The sequence below is a fragment of the Delphinapterus leucas genome, chromosome 1 (genome assembly GCF_059928025.1).
Source record: "Delphinapterus leucas isolate spDelLeu-1000000601 "Yukka" chromosome 1, BTC_Dleu_Yukka2, whole genome shotgun sequence".
NCBI lineage: Eukaryota > Metazoa > Chordata > Mammalia > Artiodactyla > Monodontidae > Delphinapterus > Delphinapterus leucas.
Window position 1 is genome coordinate 167,974,808 of NC_143129.1, and position 17,494 is coordinate 167,992,301.

General features: G+C 37.8%; 1 protein-coding gene across 27 annotated transcripts in view; it reads right to left on the reverse strand.

Moving 5' to 3' along the window:
* Positions 1–17,494, reverse strand: part of EPB41 (erythrocyte membrane protein band 4.1) — a 199,073-nt gene that overhangs the window by 63,523 nt on the left and 118,056 nt on the right. For all 27 annotated transcript variants that reach the window (XM_089897550.1, XM_089897478.1, XM_089897474.1 and 24 more), the window contains 2 exons: positions 16,974–17,071; positions 14,179–14,351 (listed from right to left, as the gene is read on the reverse strand). In XM_089897550.1, the coding sequence (XP_089753676.1) occupies positions 14,179–14,351; positions 16,974–17,071 (271 nt within the window). The remainder of the gene's footprint in view (positions 1–14,178; positions 14,352–16,973; positions 17,072–17,494) is intronic.

Below are 17,494 nucleotides of genomic sequence, written 5' to 3' on the forward strand. Positions count from 1 at the left end.
TACTTCATATACACAACACCAAGAAAAAAATGCTTGACGTTCTGTAATGATGTCCAATGAAAGAAATAACTCCTCAGAGGATACACAGGAAAAGCAACAGAAACACAAGGATCTACTTTATCTTTCCTTTTTTTTTCTTTTTTAAAATATTTTATTGAAGTATAGTTGATTTACAATGTTGTGTTAATTTCTGCTGTATAGCAAAGTGATTCAGCCATATATATATTCTTTTTCATATTATTTTCCATTATGGTTTATCACAGGATATTGAATATAGTTCCCTATGCTGTACAGTAGGACTTTGTTGTTTATCCATCCTATATATACTAGACTGTATCTGTTAATCCCAAACTCCCAATCCTTCTGCCCCCCATCCCCCTAGAGGATCTACCTTATCTTTCAATGAACACTCTGTAGCCTCTTGCAAGTCCCTGCTACTCATGAGTGCTCTAAGCCAGTCAGTGCAAGAATGGCAGATGGCAGACCAAATCTAACAACACAGGGGAATGTGACAAAATATTTTGCTCACAGTTGTGTTAAAGTATCATTATACATGTGTATTCACACCTCCTCTCAAAGAATTAATTCGCTTCTGCCTGGCATCAGAGAAACATAGCCCATGCTTTCACCATGTGTTATTTTGCCACTTGCATTTGGTTTTAATCCAGTACTAATACTGCAGAGCCAAATAATTTAAGTCTTCAGCATTTCTAGCCCTGGAAATCTGTACTATATGTGGGAAAGTAGGTATAGGTGTAGAAACCGGCAGTTAGAAACAGAGGCAGAAAGTTGCATCATTTGTAAAATGTGGAAGATATGAACTCTACAGGATGGTTGGTATACTCAGTGGATATAAAATCACTTTATAAATCCTACATATAATAACTTTTAATGTCATATGTAAGTCTTTGTATTTTTTTATGGGTTAATATTATTTCAAGAGTATGTTGGGCAAAAACTAATAATACACACATTGAAATGCAGTTCAAGTGAAACATATCACCTAGGAGCTCTGGAGAGAGGCAAATTTCTTTCCTTTTCTCCATAAGAAGGCTATAAAAACTATGGATCACCCCAGAGAATCATGGTAGTTGACTGGTTCTTGTCTTTTTAAACAGCTCTATTGAGCCATAAAACTCACCCATTTAGACTGTATAATTCAATGCTTTTTAGTATATTCAGTGTTGGAGGTAATGGTTACTTTTTAAGATGTTTTGGTTTTTCAGTTTTATGAATTCATTTGTTAACTATTAAAAGATTTTGATACATAGATAGAGAACACTTAACTTTAAAAATTCAATTATTTCCCATTATTGAAGGTCTAGGCAAGGAAGAATGCTGGTTGTGATCATCTTGTGGACCAATTAACTCCAGTATTATGTTGCTCTTATCTGACAACAACAGAAACTTAGTTATTTATTAGAGCAGAGAAGTGTAAAACTCAAAACCATCACATTGTGTAAAAGGAGTCTTAAATTCTAGTTCTAGCTCTGTTACTTACTAGCACAATTTCTGCTAGTACGGTATAGGTACAATGGGTATGCAGTGGATCAGTGATCCATTATCAGAGGGCCCACATGAATCATCTACAGATCTTGAAAAACAAACAAAAAACCCAGCTGATGCTCAGTTCCACCACAGACAGATGTGGTATCTAAGAGTGAGGCCTAGGTATTTGTTTTGTTTTAAAGCTCCAAAGATGATATGGATGTATTCCCCTGGCAAGAATCACTGCAACCACTACTCACTGGACGGATGAACAGCTTGGTTGTGTGATCCTAGGAAGTTATATAACTTTTCTTGTGCCCCGGTTTCCTCATGAGTAAAACAAGAATTCCTAAATGTTTCTTGTCTGCTAGGTTGTTGGTACCAAAGAGGAATATATGGAAATGGTTTGAAAAGCAAAAAGTGCAACAAAAATATAAACTGAAAAATCCTTGCCGTCATTATTAGCTTATCCTTGTGACTTCCCCCTCTTATCGTATGAACTAGGATCGGAACCAGTTTTAGTTCTTCAGCTGGTGAAGCAGATGCTTTGAGCACCAGATAGAAAAGAGAAAGGGAATGTTCATTAAAAGGAGGCCCCTTATAAAGCATTTCTTATTAAAGTTTCCCTAATACACCATCTCTAGCTTAGAGGACTATATTCATTAAAAAAAATAAATAAAAGAGGGAGAACTAATAGGGGAAAGTCTCTCTTTTAAGAAGAATGGAAAAGGATCTAGGAAAAGGAGGGAAAAACAGCTTCCATAGAAATGTTCCCAGTTCTTATACTGAGAAGACAGCACACAGAGAAAAAAAAAAAAGACACTTAAAAACAGAACTACAAAAGATTTGTCCTACTCAGTTTATATGCAACTCAGATGATTAAAAGATAACATATGTAAAATGTTTAGAACAGTGTCTGGAACATACTAAGTGCTCAATGAATACTGACTATTGACATCTTTCATTCTCCTTCTTCTACAAAAAAAGAAGTCATCATGGTGAAGAATAAAAAAACGCAGCACTGGGAGAACAGTTCTAGATTCTACTTCTAGCTCTGTCACTGACTAACTGTGTGACCTTAGGCAAATCACTTGAATTCTAAGGTCATGTTGTTAAGAAATAAGAAACATCAATGGGGGGCTTCCCTGGTGGTGCAGTGGTTGAGAGTCTGCCTGCCAATGCAGGGGACACGGGTTCATGCCCCGGTCCGGGAAGGTCCCACATGCCGCGGAGCGGCGGGACCCGGGAGCCATGGCCGCTGAGCCTGCGCATCTAGAGCCTGTGCTCCACAACGGGAGAGGCCACAACAGTGAGAGGCCCGTGTACCGCAAAAAAAAAAAAAAAGAAAGAAAGAAACATCAATGGGTATCCTTTCAAGAAATTAGAAAAAGAACAGTTCAATAAAAGTAAAAGGAAAATAATAAAGATACTAGCTGGCATAAATTAAATTAAAAATACATAAGAAGAGGGCTTCCCTGGTAGCTCAGTGGTTGAGAGTCCGCCTGCTGATGCAGGGCACATGGGTTCGTGCCCCGGTCAGGGAGGATCCCCTGTGCCGCAGAGCGGCTGGGCCCGTGAGCCATGGCCGCTGAGCCTGCGCGTCCAGAGCCTGTGCTCCGCAATGGGAAAGGCCGCGACAGTGAGAGGTCCACGTACCGCAAAAAAAAAAAAAAAAAAAAAAAAAAAATATATATATATATATATATATATGAAGAAAACAAAACTAAAAGTTGGTTCTTTGGAAAGAGTAATAAAATTAATAGATCTGTAGCAAGACTCTTAAAAAGAAAAGGGAGGGCGGTGGGTTCACAAATTACCAATATCAGGAACATAAAAGTACTAGAGATCTTATAGATATTAAAAAGATACACAACTTTATGGCAATAAATTTGAAATTTTAGATGGAATGGACATTTCCTAGACAAACGCAATTACCAAGAACTAGAACATCTTAATAGTCCTTTCTAATAAAGGCGTTGACTCTGTAAGTAAAGAACCCTCTCACAAAGGGATCTTTAGAATCAGCTGGCTTTATAGGGGAATTCTTCCAAACATTAAGGAAGAAATAATACCAATCTTACATAAAACTCTTCCAGAGAACAGAAAAAGAGGGAATCCTTCTCAAATTTATTTAATGAGGCCAGCATGAACTTGATATTAAAACCTGACAACATTACAAGAAAGGAAAATTACAGGCCTTTCTCTCTCATGAAAATCATTGCAAAAAGCCTAAAATGACATAAGAAAAGTATATTATGATCAAATTGAGTCTACTTCATGAATGCCAAGAAGGCTTAACAACGGAAAGTTAATCAATGTAATCCACCACGTAACATAAGAAAAGAGAAAAATAGGACTTCCCTGGTGGCACAGTGGTTAAGAATCCACCTGCCAATGCAGGGGCCACAGGTTCGAGCCGTGGTCCGGGAGGATCCCACATGCCACAGAGCAACAAAGCCCATGTGCCACAACTACTGAGCCTGCACTCTAGAGCCTGTGAGCCACAACTACTGAGCCCATGTGTCAAAACTACTGAAGCCCGCATGCCTAGAGCCCATGCTCTGCAACAAGAGAAGCAACCACAATGAGAAGCCCACGCACTGCAACGAAGAGTAGCTCCCGCTTGCAGCAACTAGAGAAAGCCTGCGCGAAGCAACAAAGACCCAACACAGCCAAAAATAAATAGTTAAATTTTTTTTCAAAAAAGGAGAAAATCATATTATATCAACCAATGAAGTGAAAAGCATTTGGTAAAAGTCACCATTCATTCATGACAAAAACTCTTAGATATTTCCTTATCTGATAAGAGGTAGCTACATAAAACCCAAAGCAAACATCACATTTAGTGATGAAATACTGATGCTTTCTCCCTAAGACTGGGAGTGAGACAAGAATATATAAAGAACCCCTACACATTAATAAGACAGACAACTCAATAAAAATATGAGCAAAAGATCCGAATAGGCACTTTAGAAATAATTATATGCAAATAGCCTATAAACTATGGAAAGGTACTCAGCTTCATTAGTCATCAGGATTTGAGTGAAGTTTTTTTTTTTAAGTACTTTTCTTCCGAGCAGAGAAATTAAACAGAGGAACAAGAGTTGTAACAGGAAATTCTAATGCACTTAAAATATCACATAGAAAGTGTGGAACATAAAAATTGTGCTCACATTCAACTAAATAAGAAAAATAATCATCTTCTTTTCAAAATTTATTTGTTAAGCACTTACAATGCAGCAAGTACTGTGGTAATTATCAAGACCAACACCACTTAAGATCATGCATCTTTAAAAAGTTTTCAAACTGTAGAGATAGGAAGAAGGCATCATGGAATAAATCAAGGGAAAAGGGACTGATCTGGATATCAGAAAATGTGAATTCTGTCTTAAATTTGCAGTACCAAACTAGGTTAACTTTGGACAAATTACTTTTTTAACCTTCACACTCTACTTCTAAAAAATAAGATGGCTGGAATAAATTATTTCAAAATTCTTTTTCTGAGAGGGCAGACAGCAGAAGCAAGAAGAACTACAATCCTGCAGCCTGTGGAACAAAAACCACATTCACAGAAAGATAGACAAGATGAAAAGGCAGAGGGCTATGTACCAGATGAAGGAACAAGATAAAACACCAGAGAAACAACTAAATGAAGTGGAGATAGGCAACCTTCCAGAAAAAGAATTCAGAAGAATGACAGTGAACATGATCCAGGACCTTGGAAAAAGAATGGAGGCAAAGATCGAGAAGATGCAAGAAATGTTTAACAAAGACCTAGAAGAATTAAAGAACAAACAAACAGAGATGAACAATACAATAACTGAAAAGAACACTACACTAGAAGGAATCAATAGCAGAATAACTGAGGCAGAAGAACATATAAATGACCTGGAAGAAAGAATGGTGGAATTCACTGCTGCAGAACAGAATAAAGAAAAAAGAATGAAAAGAAATGAAGACAGCCTAAGAGACCTCTGGGACAACATTAAATGCAACAATATTCGCATTATAGGGGTCCCAGAAGGAGAAGAGAGCTAAAGTACAAGAAAATATTTCAAGAGATTATAGTTGAAAATGTCCCTAACTTGGGAAAGGAAATAGCCACCCAGGTCCAGGAAGTGCAGAGAGTCCCATACAGGATAAACCCAAGGAAAAACACGCCGAGACACATAGTAATCAAATTGGTAAATATTAAAGGCAAAGAAAAATTATTAAAAGCGACAGGGGAAAAACGACAAATAGCATACACAGGAACTCCCATACGGTTAACAGCTGATTTCTCAACAGAAACTCTACAAGCCAGAAGGGAGTGGCATGATATACTTAAAGTGATGAAAGGGAAGAACCTACAACCAAGATTACTCTACCTGGCAAGGATCTCATTCAGATTCAATGGAGAAATCAAAAGCTTTACAGACAAGCAAAAGCTAAGAGAATTCAGCACCACCAAACCAGCTCTACAACAAATGCTAAAGGAACTTCTCTAAGTGGGAAACACAAGAGAAGAAAAGGACCTACAAAAACAAACCCAGAACAATTAAGAAAATGGTCATAGGAACATACATATCGATAATTACCTTAAACGTGAATGGATTAAATGCTCCAACCAAAAGACACAGGCTTGCTGAATGGATACAAAAACAAGACCCATATATATGCTGTCTACAAGAGACACACTTCAGACCTAGGGACGCATACAGACTGTAAGGGGATGGAAAAAGATATTCCATGCAAATGGAAATCAAAAGAAAGCTGGAGTAGCAATACTCATATCAGATAAAATAGACTTTAAAATAAAGAATGTTACAAGAGACAAGGAAGGACACTACATAATGATCAGGGGATCAATCCAAGAAGAAGATATAACAATTATAAATATATATGCACCCAACATAGGAGCACCTCAATACAAAAGGCAACTGCTAACAGCTATAAAAGAGGAAATCAACAGTAACACAATAATAGTGGGGGACTTCAACACCTCACTTACACCAATAGACAGATCATCCAAAATGAAAATAAATAGGGAAACAGAAGCTTTAAATGATACAATAGACCAGATAGGTTTAATTGATATTTATAGGACATTCCATCCAAAAACAGATTACACTTTCTTCTCAGGTGTGCACGGAACATTCTCCAGGATAGACCACATCTTGGGTCACAAATCAGGCCTCAGTAAATTTAAGAAAACTGAAATCATATCAAGCATCTTTTCTGACCACAATGCTGTGAGATTAGAAATCAATTACTGGGAAAAAAAACATAAAAAACACAAACACATTGAGGCTAAACAATACTTTGCTAAATAACCAAGAGATCACTGAAGAAATCAAAGAGGAAATCAAAAAATTCCTAGAGACAAATGACAATGAAAACACGATGATCCAAAACCTATGGGATGCAGCAAAAGCAGTTCTAAGAAGGAAGTTTATAGCTATACAAGCCTACCTCAAGAAACAAGAAAAATCTCAAATAATCTAACCTTACACCTGAAGGAACTAGAGAAAGAAGAACAAACAAAACCCAAAGATAGCAGAAGGAAAGCAATCATAAAGAACAGAGCAGAAACAAATGAAATAGAAACAAAGAAAACAATAGCAAAGATCAATAAAACTAAAAGCTGCTTCTTTGAGAAGATAAACAAAATTGATAAACCATTAGCCAGACTCATCAAGAAAAAGAGGGAGAGGACTCAAATCAATAAAATCAGAAGTGAAAAAGGAGAAGTTACAACAGACACTGCAGAAATACAAAGCATCCTAATAGACTACTACAAGCAACTCTATGCCAATAAAATGGACAACCTGGAAGAAATGGACAAATTCTTAGAAAGGCATAACCTTCCCAGACTGAACCAGGAAGAATTGGAAAATATGAACAGACCAATCACAAGTAATGAAATTGAAACTGTGATTAAAAATCTTCCAACAAACAAAAGTCCAGGACCAGATGGCTTCACAGGTGAATTCTATCAAACATTTATAGAAGAGCTAACACCCATCCTTCTCAGACTCTTCCAAAAAATTGTGGAGGAACACTCCCAAACTCATTCTATGAGGCCACCATCACCCTAATACCAAAACCAAAGATACTACAAAAAAAGAAAATTACAGACCAATATCACTGATGAATATAAATGCAAAAATCCTCAACAAAATACTAGCAAACAGAATCCAACAACACATTAAAAGGATCATACACCATGATTAAGTGGGTTTATCTCAGGGATGCAAGGATTCTATATGCAAATCAATCAATGTGACACACCATAGTAACAAATTGAAAAATAAAAACCATATGGTCATCTCAATAGATGCAGAAAAAGCTTTGGACAAAATTCCACACCCATTTATGATAAAAAAACTCTCCAGAAAGTGGGCATAAAGGGAACCTACCTCAACATAATAAAGGCCATATACGACAAACCCAAAGCAAATATCATTCTCAATGGTGAAAAACTGAAAGCATTTCCTTTAAGATCAGGAACAAGACAAGGATGTCCACTCTCGCCACTATTATTCAACATAGTTTTGGAGGTCCTAGCCACGGCAATCAGAGAAGAAAGAGAAATAAAAGGAATACAAATTGGAAGAGAAGAAGTAAAACTGTCACTGTTTGCAGATGACATGATACTATACATAGAGAATCCTAAAGATGCCACCAGAAAACTACTAGAGCTAATCAATGAATTTGGTAAAGTTGCAGGATACAAAATCAATGCACAGAAATCTCTTGCATTCCTATACACTAATGTTGAAAAATTTGAAAGAGAAATTAAGGAAATACTCCCATTTACCACTGCAACAAAAAGAATAAAATACCTAGGAATAAACCTACCTAGGGAGACAAAAGATCTGTATGCAGAAAACTATAAGACACTGATGAAACAAATTAAATATGACACCAACAGATGGAGAGATATACCACATTCTTGGATTGGAAGAATCAATATTGTGACAATGACTATACTACCCAAAGCAATCTACAGATTCAATGCAATCCCTATCAAATTACCAATGGCATTTTTTATGGAACTAGAACAAAAAATCTTAAAATTTGTATGGAGACACAAAAGACCCCGAATAGCCCAAGCAGTCTCGGGAAAAAACAGAGCTGCAGGAATCAGACTCCCTGACTTCAGACTATACTATAAAGCTACAGTAATCAAGACAATACGGTACTGGCATAAAAGCAGAAACATAGATCAATGGAATAGGATAGAAAGCCCAGAGATAAACCCATGCACCTATGGTCAACTAATCTATGACAAAGGAGGCAAGGATATACAGTGGAGAAAAGACAGGCTCTTCAATAAGTGGTGCTGGGAAAACTGGACAGCTACATGTAAAAGAATGAAGTTGGAACACTCCCTAACACGATACACAAAGAGAAACTCAAAATGGATTAATTAGAGACCTAAATGTAAGACCGGGCACTATAAAACTCTTAGAGGAAAACGTAGGAAGAACACTCTTTGACATAAATCACAGCAAGGTCGTTTTTGATCCACCTCCTAGAGTAATGGAAATAAAAACAGAAATAAACAAATGGGACATAATGAAACTTAAAAGTTTTTGCACAGCAAAGGAAACCATAAACAAGACAAAAAGACAACCCTCAGAATGGGAGAAAATATTTGCAAATGAATCAATGGACAAAGGATTAATCTCCAAAATATATAAACAGCTCATGCAGCTCAATATTAAAAAAACAAACAACCCAATCCAAAAATGGGCAGAAGACCTAAGTAGACATTTCTCCAAAGAAGACATACAGATGGCCAAGAAGCACATGAAAAGCTGCTCAACATCTCTAATTATTAGAGAAATACAAATCAAAACTACAATGAGGTATCACCTCACACCAGTTAGAATGGGCATCATCAGAAAATCTACAAACAACAAATGCTGGAGAGAGTGTGGAGAAAAGGGAACCCTCTTGCACTGTTGGTGGGAATGTAAATTGATACAGCCACTATGGAGAACGGTATGGAGGTTCCTTAACGAACTAAAAATAGAATTACCATATGATCCAGAAATCCCACTACTGGGCATATACCCAGAGAAAACCATAATTCAAAAAGACACATGCACCCCAATGTTCATTGCAGCACTATTTACAATCACCAGGTCATGGAAGCAACCTAAATTCCCATTGACAGACGAATGGATAAAGAAGATGTGGTAGGGGCTTCCCTGGTGGTGCAGTGGTTGAGAGTCCACCTGCCGATGCAAGGGACATGGGTTTGTGCTCCAGTCTGGGAGGATCCCACATGCCGCGGAGCGGCTGGGCTTGTGAGCCATGGCCGCTGGGCCTGCACGTCCTGAGCCTGTGCTCCGCAACGGGAGAGGCCACAACAGTGAGAGGCCCGCGTACCACCAAAAAAAAAAAAAGAAGATGTGGTATATATATACAATGGAATATTACTCAGCCACAAAAAGGAATGAAATTTGGGTCATTTGTAGAGACATGGATGGATCTAGAGACTGTCATACAGAGTGAAGTAAGTCAGAAGGAGAAGAACAAATATCGTATATTAATGCATATATGTAGAACCTAGAAAAATGGTACAGATGAACCGGTTTGCAGGGCAGAAATAGAGACACAGATGTAGAGAACAAATGTATGGACACCAAGCGGGGAAAGCTGCGGGGGGGTGGGGATCGTGGTGGGATGAATTCGGCAATTGGGATTGACATGTGTACACCGATGTGTATAAAATTGATGACTAATAAGGACCTACTGTATAAAAAAATAAATTAAATTAAATTTAAAAAAAAATGTGACACAGACACTAGGTAAGCAAATGCTGTTGGGAAAATGGCGCCAATAGACTAGCTCCACGAAGGGTTGCCACAAACCTTAAAAAAAGAAAAAAACAAAAACTGTTTCTAAGCTCCCAAAACTCTGTGATACTAACGGTAAAGCCACCAAAGCTCTGACTGTCTTCCTTTAGAATTGTTTTACATGCTTTAGTTTTGGAAACTCAAACATTGCTACAACATTTGAAGACAAATTTTTGGAGATTTCCCGCCGCGAACACAGTGTATAATTTAATATAACTGGCCAATATTAGTCAATTAGACAGAGACATCAAGGTTTTTAAAAATCTTGAATTGAGGGCTTCCCTGGTGGCGCAGTGGTTGAGAGTCTGCCTGCCGATGCAGGGGACACGGGTTCGTGCCCCGGTCCGGGAAGATCCCACATGCCGCGGAGCGGCTGGGCCCGTGAGCCATGGCCGCTGAGCCTGCGCGTCCGGAGCCTGTGCTCCGCAGCGTGAGAGGCCACAACAGTGAGAGGCCCGCGTACCGCAAAAAAAAAAAAAAAATCTTGAATTGAACTGTGAGGTTTCTACAGCTAGAAAAATAGAGACAGTCAACATGTTATTTCTACAAGTAACAGAAGCATCTTTATAAGTAAAGCTTTCCTCAGCCATAAAAAGAAATGAAATTGAGTTATTTGTAGTGAGGTGGATGGACCTAGAGTCTGTCATACAGAGTGAAGTAAGTCAGAAAGAGAAAAACAAATTCCGTATGCTAACACATATATACGGTATCTAAAAAAAAAAATAGTTCTGAAGAACATAGGGGTAGGACAGGAATAAAGACAGAGACGTAAAGAATGGACTTGAGGACACGGGGAGGGGGAAGGGTAAGCTGGGAGGAAGTGAGAGAGTAGCATGGACATATATACACTACCAAATGTAAAATAGGTAGCTAGTGGGAAGCAGCCACATAGCACAGGTAGATCAGCTCTGTGCTGTGTGACCACCTAGAGGTGTGCATTAGGGAGGGCGGGAGGGAGACGCAAGAGGGAGGAGATATGGGGATATATGTATATGTATAGCTGATTCACTTTGTTATACAGCAGAAACTAACACACCATTGTGAAGCAGTTATACTCCAATAAAGACGTTAGAAAATAAATAAATAATTTCTAATTTGTTCAAAGTACCAAAGCTCACTAGCCCTTGAATTGTTGGTTATTTTTGCTATTAGAAAGAAAAGATACATCAGGCATAGTATCTATATAACAATGAAATTTCATTTAGTGGAAGAAGCCATATGGTATCAGACAGACGTGAGTTTTTGTTCAAGCTTTGGAACTTACTAGCTGTGAGATCTTGAACAGAGTGCTTAAACTTTCCAGCCTTAGTTTTCTCACTGAAAAATGGGGGTAAAATAATAATAACTCCCCAAAACAAAGATAAACTGGAGGTAGGGTGATTTACCGGACAAGAAAGCGATGCCTGAGGTTCTTATATGAATATGGCAGATATGAGGACTGAGTGATCATACCTCAAACTTAACATGTCCAAAAGAGAAGTCTTGATTTCCTACATCCCCAAACTCTGCTCCTCTCTCAGACTTTCCCATTGTAGTAAATAATCAATCCTAGGAATAAACCTTGATTTTCTTTTCCTTACCATCTCCAACACTTAATTTACCAGTAATTCTGTCAGCGCTACTTCTGAATTGTATCCCTGACCAGTTTTCACTGTCTTTAATGCCAATACTCAAGTCCAAGCCGTTGTCATCTCTCACCCAGATCCTGCAACAGATGTCACCAAGATTCTGCTTTACTACCCCTGTAGTGGAGTAGATCTTTGTACTAGCCATGTGTGACTATTTAGGTTTAGTTAAAATTGAGTTCCTCAGTTTCACAGTCACATTTCAAGTTCATATGGCCACATGTGGCTACTGGCTACCAAACTGGACATCACAAAATAGAAGATTTTCATCAGCATTGCAAGTTCTATGGGACAGCACTGATCTAGACACATGCCAAGCTCACATCTACCTACAGGTCTTTGTACTTGCTACTCCCTTTTCAAGAATGTTTATCCCCCCAGATTTGGGGATGGCTGGCTCCTTCTCATAATTCAGGTTTCAGTTCAAATGAAGCTCCTCAGAGGAACCTTCTAAATTTAGAGTGGACCACTCAATTTGAAACAGCTCCCCAATCTCCCCATCCACAGACACTCTCCATCCCATTACTGTTTTATTTTCTTTATAGCACTTACCACTATCTGAACTTGTTTCATTTTGTTTCTGTTTCTACCCATAGAATGTAAGCCCCATGAGGGCAGAACCATGTCTGTATGTTCACAGCTGTATCCCCAATAACTAGAACAATACCTGACACACAAAAGTTTAAAATAGTTGAACAAATCAGTAAGTAAGTATGGATCTGGTAGAACATGGATTTTGGAGTTAAACCAACCTATACTCCAATCCACCAGCTATCATATCTTAAGAAAAGTTATTTAATCTCTGAGCTTAATTCCTACTGTTGTGATGAAGAGTAAATAAACAAAGCCTACAATCTGCCTTGTAGAGAAACATCAGAAAGAAAGAAGCATGACTCGTGGTACGGAAGCACAAATGTTCTACCGCTTAGGTGATTTCTTTTCCAAGTGTGGCTGACCCATTCCTGATCCCTTTAAAGTGAGCTAGGTATTTCTGATATATGCTCCCGTAATGCAACAAACCAGAATACGGCAGCATAGTTCTGGATGATACAAAACAAAATAATAATGCTGCGGCCAGAATATTAACAATATTTTAATGACAGCTAATATTTTGGGGTCACATTAAGTGCCAGCCATTGTGCCAAGCATATCATCTCATTTATTTTCTCATGAAAATTCTTTGAGATAATATTATATTATCATCATACCCATTTTACGAATGAGAAAACTGAGACACTGAGTAAGTAACTCACCCAAGAAGATAGATCATAAATGCAGTGGTTGAGATTGGAACCAGGTCCGACTCCAGAACCGAAGCCTGTAACTACTGTAACATGCACCTTGCTTTTACAATAGATAGTATAGAGCTGCAATCAGCAATACTCTATTTTGGTTACTGCCTTCTGAACTTTTATTTAGTTGCCACCTCTTTCTAGCTGCATAAAGAGCTGAATATGGCTTGGGAATCCCCTGGTGATCCAGTGGTTAGGACTCGGTGCTTTCACTGCTGGCGCCTGGGTTCAATCCCCGGTAGGGGAACTAAGATCCTGCAAGCCACGTGGCAGGGCCAAAAAAAAAAAAAAGAACTGATTGTGGCTTTTTACTTCATTTCAGTAATGCTAATGCTCTCAAATCCTTGAGACTAAACTTAGAAAAACTGAAACAGATCTTCTGTCAGTATATACAATTATGAAACTTATTTATTTCCTCCCTCTTTTATTTAAACAAAATTTGGACACTCCAGTAATAGGATTGTTTTTTTGGTCTATAATTGACACATGACAAATGATCTAAACTTTTTCAGTGATTGCGCTAGTGAGGCAGACCCCTTCCCTCTTTTCTACTTGAAAAACAACTATTTAAAAATGTTCAAGAGGGGTTTAGTTCAGTATACTACATTAGGCGTCACCCTGTGGTAGAGATTCTGAATTCTAATTCCAATTCTAGTGGTGTTCAATCCACCACTTCCCAGCAGTGGGACCTTGATCTAGTTACTACTCTCTCTGAACCTCTGTTCTCCTTTTCTTAAGATGATTCCACTAAATTCGACAATTAGTGAGATCCATTTCGTTTTATCACTGAGACTCTTTAATTTGATTCTCTTATAGATAACTGTACTTAGTTTGAATGTACCCGATCACATCTGATAACCATTCTTCCTTTATCTCTCTCTAAAGAGTTAGGATAACAAGAAATCATTAATATTCAATACAAACCTCCATCAAGGCTTCGGGATGCCCGTTTGCTTGCTGTACGCTCAAAGTGTGGGGCAGGCCTGTCAATCAGAGCACTAGCTTGCCTGGTCTGAGCCTGAGTTCGGCCACTGTATCGAAATTTGGATCCCAGGGCAAGAAATTTGCTTTTAGGAATGGTGTCTGTAGATGTCAGTCTGGGGGGAAAAACATGATAATCATATATTATATACATCATCTCACTCTAATGAGGTTGTGAGATTAAAGACAAAATCAAGTATTAAAAAGTTTCACAATTCTCACAGCTTCCTTATAGTTACTAAGACAAATTTCCAATCAAGCAATAATTATTTTCATTCTGTCATTTCTCAAAACAATATGTATAATTTATTTGTAGCTTATATTAATGATATAATCTTATATCTCTATAGGTAGGGTCTTATGGTTTTCAAAATGCTTTTATAGCACTGTACTATTTTCACTATACCCCTGTAATATTTTCATCATTTTATAGATAAAAGAAACTGAACCTCAAAGAAGGTTACTTGCTTAAGGTCATAGCTGTTAAGAAGTTGGGCAGTCATAGAATTCAAGCCCAGAGCTCTTTTTCCCCTCTCCTAGAATAATAATTTTGTCAAATGCACTCCAAACTCAATGCCTGGTATTCAATGCCTATTAAATCCTATTTAATAGGATATTTGGTGTATTTTCAACTCAGTTAGGAACCCCGTCTTCTTTCTAAGCAGTACCCTGTGCTCTCTTTTGTCATGGCATTTACTACACTGAATTGAAACAATCTGTTTATGTGCTGGTCTCCACTATGAGACTGTGAGCTCTCTTTGGGTAAAGAATAAAGACTATGACTTATTCATTTTGTGTTTTCACTTCGGGCATAGTGCCTGGCATGAATCTGGCATTCAATAAATATTTGCTGAATAAATGCATAAATTGCTACATCAAATACTACCAAAAAGAGAGTATTTTTTTCTCTTTGGGGTAGTTTAATTCAGCAAATGCTTTCTTTTATGTAATGAAGAATTACATGTTAACACATCCTCTTATTTTGATGCAATGGATTTAAATATGCTGTCCTACAAGTAAATGCATTGGCTGCAGCTGAAACCTATACCATAGATACTAAACATTCAAAATAACTCTTTTTTTGGGGGGAGGGGAAAATTAGGAGCTTGAGATTAACAAATACACACTGCTGTATATAAAATAGATAACCAGGGCTTCCCTGGTGGCACAGTGGTTGAGAGTCCGCCTGCCAATGCAGGGGACATGGGTTCATGCCCTGGTCCGGGAAGATCCCACATGCCACGGAGCGGCTAGGCCCGTGAGCCATGGCCGTTGAGCCTGCGCGTCCAGAGCCTGTGCTCCACAACAGGAGAGGCCACAACAATGAGAGGCCCACATACCGAAAAAAAAAAAAAAAAACAGATAACCAACAAGGACCTATTATATAGTACAGGGAACTATACTCAATATTTTGTAATCACTTATAAGGGAAAAGAATCTGATAATATATATATATGTATAAGTGAATCACTTTGGTGTACACCTGAAACAAACACAACATTGTAAATCAACTATACTTCAATTAAAAGAAAAGGGGAAAAAACCTCTTTTTACTCTTCCTCACCCTCTTTTAAAACTCTGTTTTCTTGGTTTTAAAGAAAATGATGAAAACATAAAGAAATATCTTAATGCCAATAATTAAGATTCTTTAATCGAATATAAGGTGTAGCCTCATGTTTTATTTGAAATGAGAATTGAAATGTTATTTTCCCTGACTTGTCTTTCTGTCCAGTGTTCTTTAGTGCTAAGTATGATATGAAATTACAAATAGAAGAAAAAGTTATCGTGGTTCTCTCTCTTGAGAGCCATTCATAAAGAGTCAAGTTTATTTATAAACGACATGGCATGAAGTCTGGGATTTGCTTTAAAATAATCTGAGAAGTAGTAGGAAGGAGTGAGTGGGGATATAGATGAAGCAAGATTGACCTTGGGGTGATAATTGTTGAAGATGGAGTTTGGGACCAGAGGAGTTCATTATACTATTCTCTTCATTGTGCTATACATGCAATTTTCTATAATAAAGATATTTTCTTAAAAAGGCAAACTGACAACTAGCTGGCTCTCCTTTCAACAGAAGTAATTATTTGTCTGCTAGATTTTATGTTCCATCAGGACAGGGGCTAGAACTATCTAGTGATATATTCCCAATGCCTAGTACAGTGCCTATACAAAGGGTAAGCACACAGAAAATGCTTGGTAAATGAACACAAGGGGTTAATTATATGTCTTCTTGAAAAGCAAAGGAGATGAAACTTTCTTCTGTCTTCTGTTTATCTGATACAACTGTGCTTCAAAGATGGTTCTCTGTGCTCCCTTTCTGGGGTTGATTAGAACCAAGATAACGATCAGCTTCACATCTTTAAGTATAAGAGTTCCACAGAGTAGTTAAGCACTCCTTAGAGAAATTCCATGTGGAGCTAAGTCAGGGTACCTCTTCCTGACAGGACTGTTTTTAGCTCCAGTTAGGGCAATCACAGAGCCTCTAGTAAATACAGGTTCCTATTCCTCATTTCCCTCATCCTTCTACCATACACAGAAAGGTGCTCTGGGAATGTTAAGACAGTGTTTTTCAACCCAAAGAAGGAGAACTAGACTCATTTTATCTTGCTTAAGATGATCTCACCTGAGCTAAATAAAAGACGGCCAGCCATGCAAAGAAGGAAATTTCAATAGCAGGTTTAAAATAGAAGCATGCATAAATAATTTATCCTTGAAAAATACTTAAGTGAGAACAATACCTGAAAAACGTGTGATGCTCTACACAGACTTTCCATAATTTCTTAGCTGCTCGGTAACTGGGAAGTTTGAATCCGATGGTACTTTCATACTGTTCTTGCTATAAATACACAAGCAAACATGGAACATAAAGTATTATTCAACTACAGTGATACAGGACCAGAGAAATATGGTGCTGCAGAAGAGATCATTGTGAATAAAAAGAAAGTTACTAGTCTAAGGACATAAAATATCATTTGAAATTTTTTCCTACTTACCAAAAGAAATTTACTCACTGAGAGTGGTTTTTTCCACAGCAAGGAAGCCAGGGAATGCATCTTGTATCATTTACACATGTTATTTTGTTCAGAAACACACGCACACACACACACACACACATATACACTGTATATTATTCTGAGACACAATTAAGTCACATTTTGATTGTCCAGACACTGCTCTTCCTTAGTTACTGTCTGCATTTAGGATACTAGACTACTCAATAATCAGGGAATAGGATAGCAAATGATTCCTCCAATCAACT